General features: G+C 39.5%; 1 protein-coding gene across 2 annotated transcripts in view; it reads right to left on the bottom strand.

The window, feature by feature from the left end:
- NLK (nemo like kinase) overlaps positions 1 to 13,101 on the bottom strand; it is a 111,462-nt gene that overhangs the window by 1,846 nt on the left and 96,515 nt on the right. Inside the window, exons 8-10 of one of the 2 annotated variants that reach the window (XM_077836992.1) lie at positions 5,757 to 5,843; positions 3,825 to 4,023; positions 419 to 518 (exon numbers count right to left, since the gene is read on the bottom strand). In XM_077836992.1, the coding sequence (XP_077693118.1) occupies positions 421 to 518; positions 3,825 to 4,023; positions 5,757 to 5,843 (384 nt within the window). In that variant the 3' untranslated portion in view covers positions 419 to 420. The remainder of the gene's footprint in view (positions 1 to 418; positions 519 to 3,824; positions 4,024 to 5,756; positions 5,844 to 13,101) is intronic. The other variant, XM_077836991.1, reaches the window with a different exon arrangement.

The following is a 13,101-nucleotide window of genomic DNA, read 5'->3' as shown; positions in this document are numbered from 1 at the left end:
AACCTTTTACATTAAAATATTTAAGCATACATTTTCGTCATTATCCTTAATTGCTCATTTTCGTAATGGTTCTCCATTCATCATTTTATTTGTCTTTTCTTGCAGTGCAATTTTAAAATCAGAATCTCTACTGCGCACACAAATCTCTCACTTTTACACTTTACATGCTGTCACACTTATCTGTTCACAAACAGATGATCTATTACTTGAACTTTCTACATGTTTTACTGAAGTTCAGCATCACCTAAATAAAAGTACCTTTAAGTTTAATCATAAATGTTTATACCATTCTTAGCAGAAGACAGTTATATGGAAAGTTTCCCCACTCCCCTTAATTCAAAATTTAAAAACATTTCAAATGTATCAAAAATGCTGTACAACTAAGAAATGTGAATTAATATCAGATGTGATTACATACAGTTACCTAATAAAGCTCTTAAAAGCAGCAGACTGAGGGTTGATGCAGAGAGGTACTCTGTTTCCTTTCTGCTGTTCCAAAATGAATTGATGAATTATTTCTGTACAAGAAACAATTGACACCATTAGGTTAGCACTTTTTGCTTTGATTAGATGCAATGCGGAGTAGAAGCAAAGATGGGGTTTTTTGGGTGAAAGTATACACAATAAGATTATTGGGGACAAGAGTGGAAAATAAGCCACGCAGTTTTCCCATCATCAGTGTGATGTATCCTACTAAATACCACAAATGCCCACGGTACTTTCATATATATATATATATAGAAATAAAGTAAATAAAATAAATACCCATCCCCCTCTAAAACACTAAGTGATGACGGACTATGGATTGAATATGAAAACGTAAAAGGGCAATTTCTTGAAGTGCCTAAAACTCTCAATAGCGGTAACCAGCGTTGCAAGCATGGAGAACGCAACCCTGACACCTACTACACTTTATTAGTATATAAAGAGCCGAAATGAGAAACTTCTGCATCCAGATTCGCTGATCAGTCCAGTCTGGTGCTTAAATACACAGCAACTCTGCAGCTATTAAATTCATGAAGCAAAAGCCTATAGTACTACTTGGCGAGGTGACAACAAATCAACCCTCACAGAGTAAGGGGAACTCTGCATACATTACCTGCTTGTGCATCTCCTTATGCAGGAGAAAAAATGGCAACTGGCGGAGATGGAAACAGGGCAGGAATGGTATCTTCTAGGAGAAGACTCTGGTATGGACTTCAAGTAAAGGGCGGCATGCAAGAATTTGCACTTTTGTCAGAAATCCCTGATGGGAGCTTTCACAACGATCCACTGACCACTGCTAACACCGGGTTTCATTCTGTACCTGACTAGTTGGTAACAACAGTGATATTCGGTCTTTGGTGTGAATGCTGGCAGGAGATACGGATTACTAGATCATTGAAACAAGGTGGCGAAGTAATATCTTTAACTGGACCAATTTCTGCTGAGAAGCCTCATAAGCTCAAAAGCGTGTCTCTTTCACCAACTGAAGTTGGCCCAATAAAAGATATTACCTCACCCATCTGGTCTCTCTCATATCCTGGGACCAACATGGCAAACACACAGGATGTACGACAGGGCCATTGATGCTGGCAACGTGCCAGGGCTCTCCCACATGATTGGCCTGACAGCTTCAAGCAGCAGGATCTGACATTACAAATGTGGAAGTCATGTGCACACATATTATGCAACAGAGGGAAAAGGGGCAAGGTTTCTATATAGATAAAATGTTTTAGCTATAGGAGAGGTTTTTTTTTTTGTTTGCTTGTTTGTTTTTAAAATAACACAAGGTATTTGTCAGGAGTTATGATGCTGCTAACTGACTACTGCTTCATCACTTGTGGGAGGAATCTGCCATTCTCACCTATGAAGGATCTCTTCCAGGCGAATGCTATACTCCTCCCAAATTTACATGCACAACTTCCTTGGGAGGAGGAGGATGGAAGTTACATGGCCTATAATAGAGCAGATATTTCTTTCTCCCTTGCATATCTGCAGCAGTTTGTGAGCGCAGATCCATTTTATAGGTCAGTGAACTGCAGGGCTTTTGAGAGCACAGTAAAATTAAAAATGGGTAAAAATCAGACCCAATTTGGTACTGGCATCCAAGATGTGGCATGCAGCTGCAGATCCTAATAGATATACAAGTTAGGAAAATGAATGCCTACTCCAACTGCCATTTTTGTATGGGCTCTGGGGGTTTGTAGCATTTTTTTTATCCTTGAATAGACTGGCATTATTTCATTAGGAATAGTACACAGTGGCCTTGCTTCATGAGATGTACAGCTGACATTGCTTGCATCTTAGCACCAAACTAGGCACAAAGTAGCACATTCATTTGTTCCCTAGTTAATAAAAAAATATATTAATGTTCACAAAAATCCTTAATAAAAATCAGTTTTGGAAACCTCTCTCTATATCTACACGTATAAAGTAGTACATTAACAGATACCTCTCTATTGAGGTATTAAAATAGAAATTTAAATGAAATTAAAAATAGACACGTTGTGCATATGGCACATAGTAGGAATTTTTAAAATCAACATTTTAATTGAAATGTTCTCATTTTAGGATTTCAAGTTCCCAGTTTAACAAGTCTTACACCCGCATATCTATTTTTTGTTAGCATCCTAGTAATTAAATTGAGAGGAGTGAGAACAGTTCTCTCTAGCTTGATTTCTGACTGTGCACGAGATTACGTAAAGCACAGCAGAGGGATGCACGTCACTAGAAAGGGCTGGACAGTGAGGTAACAGAAGGGGCAGCTTGACTGGATCAAAGAAAGTTCTATAAATTCACACAAGCAAAAACTTTGAACATTTCAGAAACATGGTACCAACAGGGCAGATAATTCAGGGTTTCATGGCAGTATTGTGGGTATTTTTTTTTTTTTTTGAGTGAGACAGAGAAATGAACTTCTCCTAAATGATTATTCTTAAATCATTTGTTACTTATGAATCAAGAAAAAAACCCTCAGAAATGCATGTTATTCCCCCTATATTTTGTCTAAAAGAAATGTATTGAGGATAACTCTTGTAAAATGAAATCCCTATTCATGCTACATTCCGCCTTTGTCCCCATTCATTCTCTCAAGGCAATGGTATACTGCTAGGCCATTTTAAAAACCCAACAGTTATACTCTGGTTTGTTTGTTATGTTGGGATTGGATTTCTTGTCTCTAGTGGTACAAAACAACGTCTAGTGTTTAGTGATCTTCCGCCCCAGTAGTTCCTTCTTTCAAGCATCAACATTGAGTTCTCTCGTCATGGCATGTCAAGACTCAGAGTGTGCCCCTTGTACCACTGCCAGATCTATGGAATGGCACCAGCAAAAGAGCTTATGATGGCAGCTGCTTTTAAGGCATTTGACACGGCAGTATCAGTGTGAACAGAAAGTGATAGAATTAAGTGGAAGTACTATGAAACTACCCAGCTTCTGCAAACTACTTGTTGATGAAGGCTGACTCTTCTATGGAGCACAGTCATTGATCCACACTCTTTTCCTTACATTGGTTGTGGTGGTTTTTTAAATACAATTCCCTGCTAAAATACCACCTTTCCCACACACCATTCTCCAATATGGATTGTCAACTCAGGAGAAAGTACCAGTAGGGACAGAAGTCAATATGCCAACTATTTTATGGCATTCTCTTTATCAAAACAGTAAGAAAATAAAGTTATTTGGTAGAGAAACTGCAACTCCATTCTGCCTACCACAGGCAAGGACTTAATGGGTCAGGGTGGCTGGCTCACTACATACAGTGAAGATTCCAACTATGTACTGCCCAGGATAGAGCAGGGAGATGCAAACCTAAACACGAAGAGTGCATGATAGATACTCACCTTTCACCTGACGAACAGAACTGAGGTTCTTTTCAAAAGTGTCATCAAATTTGGGATTAGTGATGGGTTCAAAGTCACTGGTATAAACTCTTCCAGTAGAGGTGGAAAAACAACATTTACACATACAAGTGTGATATCGCAATCGCCCTTCATCGAGATACGGATGAGCTAAGGCATCCTTAGCGGATATTCTTTTGGACTGAAATATTAAATTAAAAACAGAGTATTTGTAATAAAAAGTAAATATTTTCGGTGCCTTGTTTTGTATACAGAATGCTTTCCCACAGATTCACCTCTAATGTTTTCTAAATCCCATATTAAGTATACTTGACAAATATACCACTAGGGGGGGTATCGTACTAAAAAACAAGCAGGGTAATGTATATTTTTATATTTATATTTTTATACAGAGCGTATGTGTGTATTAAGTGCTACAATAACCAAAATATTCCCTAACACTTTTAACAGTAGCAAAGAATCCTTCGTGCTAGTCCAGGCATCTATTCAGAAAATCATTTCAACACATGCTTAAGTTTAAGCTTTTATTGAGCAAAGCATTTAAGCATATATGAAAAGTTAAGTACATACTTACAGCCAATTAAGGTCAATCGACTTAAGCATGTGCATCTGAGGTCCTTAAGAGCACCTTATACATTAAATTTCACAGCACCCTTGTTGAAGTACAGTAAAGTAGCTAGGATGACGCAGAGGTTAAAGCAGTGGACTTTGATTATACAATCTACATTTTATTTCCAACTTGTCAAAATTGGCTGTTATGTGACAAAGCAAGCCACTTAATCTTTCTATGTCTCTGATTCCCCACATCTGTAAAATAAGGACTAATTCCCACTTCTGTAAAATGCTTTGAGATCTTTTGATGGAAGCTGCTATTGCAAATGCAAAGCATTATTAAATTCTCACCTCATAGATGAGTAAAAAACAGCAGAAAGGTTAAGTGACTTTCCCAAAACAGTGGCAAAGCTAGAAATAGAACACCAGCATCCTGGCAATCTGTTTTAGCCACTAGACTACACTGTCTCCTGTCTTGAAATATCAGAGTATACAGCACCTGTTCTTCGGGCTGTTGGCTTGATTTTCAAAGTAGCTGAGCTCCCACAGCTTCCACTGACTTCAATGTGATTTTTGGGAGTCAGTGCTTCCGCGAATCAGGCCATATGTAAATAAGTTACTATTCAATATTTGATTTGTTTGTTTTAAATTTCCCTGTTGTTTGTTTGCCAAAAGCTTTTACAGTATTTTCAGTTAAAAGCAAAGATACATCCTTCTGAGCACTCTGATGATCAGCTGCTGGCTTCCTGCTACTCAGCACAGTCATCATTGGCTTGACTTATCTTATTCAATTGCAATTTTAAGGATTTTCCTCTCAAGGTGCAAGTGCAGAAATAACTACAAATTTAGATATCAAATTTTTAAATGACAAAGTTGCAGTGTAAGCCCAAGAGCTGAAGTCCACAGCAGCAGCAAGGGCTAGAAAGACAGGTGCATGCCGAAAAATCCCCTGTGTGATGGTGTGTATAATACAGAAGGAAATGTTCATGTTACACGACTATGCACACCCACGCATCACTGATTAGAATGGAATCAAAGTATCTAACATTCTGCTACCTACACCTAACTAAACGAGGGAGAAAAACGGCATGATTCACAAACACCCTCATATGCCACATTTCCATGCCTTCTTTCTTTAAAAGGGAGGATATTATTTGTAGGTGAACTCCAGATTGTTCAGTGTACTCTGTGCCCACAGGACCATTTATATGGACTTTGCAGAACAGAAGGCACAAAAAATAGTGGTATAGAAGAAACACAAGGAAAAACAGTCCTTTACCCACAATGTTCATCTATGCAAAATATAACAAGATACGTCATTTAGATCGTGTTGCATATCAAATAAAAAATAAAAACACTTACTGGATCAAAGACCAACATCCTGCAAAGGAGATGAACTGCTTCATGTGTAGCTTGGCTGGAAAGTGTATATAGGACAGGAAGGGATGGCTGTAAGAGGGAGGAAAAAACTATTAATCCAAGTCATGTCGTATCAATCCTGTATAATATAACAGTGTAAAAAAAGTGCTTATTACATCAATTACCAAGATATACATTTCGCTGAAAGGGAAATACACCTTTTTTGCCACCTACAATAGGGAACAAATGTTTGATAATAGGCTCTTCAATCTAGCAGACAAAGGTATAGCAAGAGCCAATGACTGGAAGTTGAAGCTAGACAAATTCAATCTAAAAATAAGGAGCAAATTTTTAACAGCGAGGGCAACTAATCATTGGAACACTTTAGCAAGAATCATGGTAGATTCTCCATCTATGGCCATTTTAAATTCAAGATTGGATATGTCTAGTTCAAAAGGAATTATCTGGGGAAATTCTACCACCTGTGCTATACAGATCAGAGGAGATAATGACAATGGTCACTTCTGGCCTTGGAAGTGATGAACCTCAAACATGAATATCATTGCTATGGCTCAACTCAGCAAATCTGAATGTAAGATCATCAATGATTTTTCCTTAATAAAGACTTCAGACTGAGTTGCAATTTTATTTCAATTTCCCTCGCAAGTAAATTTATATAGTGGTGGCCATTCAAAAAGTCAACTTTTTATCACCAGCTACCACACAGAATCAGCAGTATTGCCCTATAGTTCATATTCTAGTTATCTGGGGTACCTGAGACACCACTGCGTAGCACCTATGAGTACATGTTGATTTTTGATGGACCACCATGGCACCTGTTGCTGAAAGATTTTGAGTTGTTCCCAATGGCCTATTGCAGCACCACCATTTCTACTATGAAAGGTTGTGATGCTCTATTTTTTTTTTAAAATGGGTCATCTGACAAATACAGCCTACTCCAGATTATCCAAATAGCATGGGGGACAGGGCTTTTATTTGGATAATCAAAGGGTTGGAAAAATCAAGAGGGCTGGAACCATTCAGCAGCAGGGTGAACTCCCTTGCAGCCAGGGGCTTGCAGGGATTGGGTGTCACAGGTCCTGGGGCAGCAAAGGGAGCCTTCTGCAGCTCCACTGACAGCCCTGCTTAGTCACTCCCGAGATACACAGGGGATAAGAAAGGGATTCCGATAATACAGTGTTTGGATAAACAGGAAAATACTGTGGAGTGTGTACACACATACTCAGTCCAAGGGGCAGAGGTGTGGATTTATGGTTCACTTTGCACTTGAATATTACATTCATGACAACTCTTTACTCCCACTAGCCAAATATTTTCAGTCATTTCAGACTGTCACTACATACACAAAACACGGACTTAAAAACCTTGAAAGTTAGATGTCTTTGTAAGATTAGAAACAGTTTAATGCAACCAGTGCCATTTGACTGTATCAAAAACTTTTACCCTCTATTACAATAAAGTTATTTAATACACTCATTTGGAAATTACGAAACAATGTTGTATGTTTGCAATATTTAAGACGACAAACTTCTCAGGAGATGAATAGTCACCTTATTCTGCATGACAATCATGCCTTGCCGCCTTAACGAGTCTCCTTGTCCATGCTGGAAAGAAGGCAGAGGGGACCCGCAAATCGGAAAAAGAACTCCCAGTCCCTAACTGTACTAAAACAGCTAAAACTATCTACCACTATTTTTAATAACTAGAGATACAGAAGTAAGAACTTCAAGGACACTGGAGTGTTCTGTCTCAGACCATGCACAGGTCAGAAAGAACTGGAGAGGCAGGCGGTCCACTCCTCCCCTTATACCCTCAGTTGAGAGCATGAGGAGAGAAACTGCACAGCATGGACCAACAGACACTACGAGCAAACATCTTCCAGTTTCAGGCACATGAAGTACATGCATACCTATAGTGAAATATGCACAGGTACCAGAACTCAAAGAGCCTATTTTAGCTATTTACGAAAATTTCCTTTCAAATGGCACAAAAGTTTTGATGTATTTCTCCCCTCCCCCCCTGCTTTTTCAAAAACATTTCTCCATAGGTGGCATTTATCTACTAACGTATCTAAGGCCAGATACATTCTACAGGACAAGGTAATACACTGCATGCTTTTGTGATAACCTTGCCTTCTGAGAAGTGTACGTGAGCCACATACTTTTAGTAACAGTAACTTGCCTGTCAAGTATGAGGAAACCAGACTTTCTGATAGACATTACATATAGGTATATATTTAAAATATTCATGACAAACTCCCATTCATTTTTTAAAAAGTATATCCCCTGCCTTTTATCCTCTTACCCAGTGTTTTGAAACAAAGTTCAAATTTGGGTTTGAGGAGATGGCATGTTAATCTTCTGTTAGTCAGATAACAACCATTTGATAGAGACTGATAACTTTTTGTTGTTTATTAGCTATTAAGGCTGGCATTGTTTATAATTTTTTATTTTATATGGCTTTGGTAATTTACGGCATCACTGAAGTTAATTGACTGTACTGATAAACAACAAAAATCCATTTGAATTGTATTCTGACCATTGCTTCTTAATTCTCCCTGATTCTGGACATATTTTTGTGAGGATATCTAGGTCCGATGTGCATTCGCTTGACTATTCAACAGGGCCATTGCTTGCTTGTTCTTCAAGGTAATCCACGAAACAACATAGTACAAAACACTTAATTTTGAAGTGACAGCATCTGCACAACACTGGTGAGTATCAACTGGTTGTCCACTGTATCAAGTATTACACACACAAAAGACAGGTTTGAAGAATGTAGAGGTTGCAAAGTCAAGGATTTAAAAGTTGGGGAATGAGAGTTACGGTTGCCTGTGCAACACTAATTCAGCTCCTTGTGCAAATGCGTTATAAAACACAGTCTAATTGCATGATCACTGAGGCTGAGATTATGTCATGGAGGTCACGGAAGTCATGGAAACCACGACTTCCAACGACCTCTGTGACATTGGGGGCCCCGCAGCTGACCAGCTGCTGCCAGTAGCGGGGGACCCTGCAGCAGCCCAGGCTCTGCGGGTGACAGGGGGGGGATCCTCTCACAGCTGCCCAGGAACTGCAGGTGGGGGACCCCTCGCGCAACTGACTGGCCACTGCCATTGGCGGCGACCCCTGAGCTGCTCAGCCACTGCTGCTGGCAGGGGTCCCCCATGCAAGGTTCAGCTACTGCAAGCAGCCCGCTCCCCACATGCGCAGCTCCCAGCCACCACCGGTGGCAGCAGAGGGACCCCGGAGCTACTCAGTGGGCTGGGGGGATGGGACCCCAGAGCTCCCTAACTGCCACCAGCAGGGCCCCCCTGCAGCTGTTCAACCACCGCAAGCAGCTGCCCCCCACCCCCTGCAGCTCCCAGATGCTGGTGGCAGCAGCTGAGGGACCCTGGAAGTACTCAGCAGTCGCAGGCAGCAGGAGCCCCCCACAACTCCCAGCCTACGACAGCAGAGGGTGGCAGGGGGTCCCCTCACAGCCACTGGGCAATAGGGTCCCTGCAGTGTCCAGCCGCTTCGGGGGGGTGGGGGTGGGAGCACGCTGGACCCTCCTCCCTCCCCATTTTGTCAGGGATGTTTTTAGTAAAAGTCAGGGACAGGTCACGGTGAATAAACAAAAAATCACGGAAGTCGTGACCTGTCCCTGACTTTTACTAAAAATATCCATGACAAAAATCATACCTCAATGATCACATACCATTTTTCCACAGGAACCCTGCCTCATTTAGTGCACAGGAGTGACAATGCTCAATTAAGGAGCAACTATTCAATATTTTGTTTCATTCTCATTGTTCAATGTGTGGCCCTAGGCCTTATTTACTGCACTCTATTCAAACTTTGCTTTGAAGACAGAATTATTAATTTGAATATTAAGGGGATTTAATATTGAGTGCTTCACAAACATTACTTTACCTTCACAAAAGCTCTGTGAGGTGAGGGGAATATTACAAATGAGGAGCTAAACCACAGAGATTAAGATCAGAAGTATTCATTGATCTTGGGTGCCCAATTTGAGATGTCTAGAATCTGACTTTGAGTAGTTAGCGTTATAAAGAACTTTATATATTGAAGCACAGCTCCCACTGGCTTCAGTGGCAGCTGAGAGTTCTCAGCATTTCTGCAAATCAAACTGCAGGGTCTCAAGTTGGGTGGAAAATGAGGATGACACCATTAGTCACCATCTGTGAAAAGTTTGGTTTAAGTGACTTGCATTAGCATCACAAAGGAACTCTGTGGCAAAAGCAAGGATAGAATTCAATTCTTGGGGGTAGTGTTCAACTGCCTTAACTGAGATCCTCCTGTCTCTTCCTGCAATCCCCTGCCTCATTTACCACACACCTTCCATTTCTGCTGACGCCCTACAGACGACAGCCTCCTTTACTACACACCCCGTTTCATCCCCAGAGCAGGTCCATCCTGTGCACTGAACGAAGCATGGGCCCTAACAATTAAGTCTGGTTGTTCAAAGTTACCTTGCTGATGTGGTCCGCATTTGTTTAATGATGTTCTATTTCATAAAGTTTGCTTTTTTCAAATTATAAATATTAATGCTGTCAACTTGTTTTGTGACTTTTTACTCGTTGTAATACTCTACGTATTATTAGTCTTAGTTATTTGTTGTTTTTCCAAAAGCTCCCAAATCTTATATTGGCACTTAAGCATTTCAGGCAGGGATGACATCTTTTTGTTTGTACCCTAACAACCAGCACACTTTGGAGCGCTGTAAAAATAAATAGTAACAGTTCTTTTATGGTTAAGTCATTTAGATACCACGCTGTTCTGTGCCAGGATAGAAAGCAAAAGAATCATGTCCCAAGACTATCAAAAAATTCCCTCCTGTACAGTATACAAGAAGTTCTATGGACTGAATCCATTAATATAATTTACTTTCATAGCTCTGCTGCAGTCTATAAACTGTTTGAGCTTTTCTCTCTAGTTTATAACACTGGAGCTTCCCGAAGGAACTACAGCTTTCATGTACTATTTAATGCTCCTTTGTAGAAATTCTCGATGTCATTAATCTCAATACCAGTGGCAACCAAACCTATACGGTACATTTGTCTACAGACTTTGGGAGTATTTTTCTAAAGGCTTCTTGATTCATTTATTTTATGAACTTATGTGCAAGTTCAAACCTGCTCCTACAGCTGAAGTTTAGCAAACTGCATCATTTCCTACACTGTTCTAATCTCAGTGTTTTTCGGTTTTCCCTTCTAAATCCACATCCGGCCCAACACAATCAAATCTCCAGGCATACAGGGGTTTTGCAGTAGTTAGAAATAAGCAGGACAAGAATCACAGTTTAAGGAACTCTGAATTATTATTTTTTCATCAAGCTCCACCTTGTGTTGTAGTGAGGTACCTGAGCCAGGAGTCGCATGTCAAAGGTAGTTACAATAACTCAGCAGCTGATCTGCACTCCAAAAGAAAGCACTCAAATACTAGTGGTGCTAGAAAGTGGCACTCAGTCCAGTTAATAAATGGAAAGAACTGTCAGGCTCATAATTTCTTTAAATTGTAGGAAGAGACAGCTCTGCAGACACTTCCACATGCTTCCTCATCTTGTACAAATAAATGGGGAGGAGAAAAATCTAAAGTTAGAGCAAACTGTATTTTAAAAACTACAATCCTTCTGAGAAAGGCTTAAATATTCTTATTTAAAAAAACATCACCAGGAAAAGGAATTTAAAATGTTTCATGAATCCAAAGGCCCTAACCATGTTGGTATTTGAAATAGGCAATATTTGACAGAATTCTTTAGAAAAATATAAAAACCCCAAACATGATTCTACAGATTATATTGTAGCAGTGATAAAAGAAGGGATAGTTTGCCAACTCCAGACTCTTAGGTCAATCCACCGGAAATCTTCAAGTCGCATAGCTTCATGACACTTTTCTTCCTCAATGTGCATTCGGAAATCTTTACAACAAACAATGAAAGATCTTCTGACTCCCAGTTCAGATACAGCCTTATCTGTATCCTGTCTCACATTGCCATCATCCAGATTTTTTTTAATTCATTGTTTCCTGTGTATATCTAGTAGTTTAACACAACAGAAGCCAGTTTCGCCTCCCATCAAACGTATTAGCTCATAGCTGTGCAATTCACTTCTCTGTCTGTTTTTGTAAGCAGTTGTTGTCTTTTTTACTTTAATCCTACAGGGTTTTGGCACTTCTCTTGTGTTCATTTACTGGACAGCAAGTAATCTTCCCTACATTAGGAATCTGAAGGCAAGTAAAAATCTCCTAAGTGCTTTAAGCAAACTGATTACACAAATTGAAGTACACGGTCAACATTTTCTTCAGTCTCTGTATTATATCTAGTCTCTGCCACACTGATATCTAGATACCAATTTAGCAAGATTTACTTAAACATCCTTATGGGTGCCATTTGAGAACAACTTTTTACCCTCAGACATTCCCTGCCCCATAAGCCTCCCTTAACTTTTAACCGTAGTCTCTGGTAACGCCAACAAGATTTAACTGCAATTACTAAAGGTTTTCAAATATTTAGTAGTTCCCTCCCCTCAGATAGATAGCTTATCCCTTCTTCCCTTTTCTAAAATCCTGGCAGAAATACTGCCCTAATGTTTTTAAAAACAAAATATTATGATTCTGTATAATGTCCATTTTAAACGGTTAGCCACTTACCTGTTACACTGGAATGGGTTGCCAATGAACTATTTTCTCTCTCTCTCTTTCTTTAATTACACAGTTACATCAGTCTCCCAGATCAAGCACTAAACTTCTGTATCTTAAAACACATTATTCCTATCATCAGACCTATGCATAGGAAATAGATTTTTGGACCACTTTCATTTCCTTTTTCTTAATGCACATTAAATTTGATTCATAGAAGGTCAGTTTCAATTCTCTTATGCCATAGTCTTCCTGAAAAGGTATCAATAATTCAGTTAAGAAAATGTTCCCTCCCTGTTTGAAGGTGAAGGAAAGCCTGCACTTGGAATCAGTTATTCAAGACCCATTTTTTCCCCCTCACCAGTAGAAATTAATGAAATTCTCGTGAAGTGGGTAAAGAGTAACTCCTCTAATGTGTAGTGAATTTTAAATTAGGATGAAGGTAGAGAGAAAGGCAGCTTCTTAATTAAAGTAATTTTCACAGATAAAAATAGAACTGACCCCTTTATGCAAATCTAAAAAGCTGTGTTTTCTTTAGAAAACTGCATAGACTAAAATTCCTGCTTTGAAGTTTGTTACTCTCAAAGCTTCATACACTATCATTTTCCTCCTTTTTAAACAGTACCTGTACATCTGTTTACTTGCCATGCAAATTCAAAAAGCACTCTCATTGCAGGAGACCTAGT

The sequence above is a fragment of the Eretmochelys imbricata genome, chromosome 17 (assembly GCF_965152235.1).
Source record: "Eretmochelys imbricata isolate rEreImb1 chromosome 17, rEreImb1.hap1, whole genome shotgun sequence".
Classification (NCBI taxonomy): Eukaryota; Metazoa; Chordata; order Testudines; family Cheloniidae; genus Eretmochelys; species Eretmochelys imbricata.
Note: the sequence above shows the minus strand (reverse complement) of the source record. Positions and strands in the feature narration are given on the sequence as shown.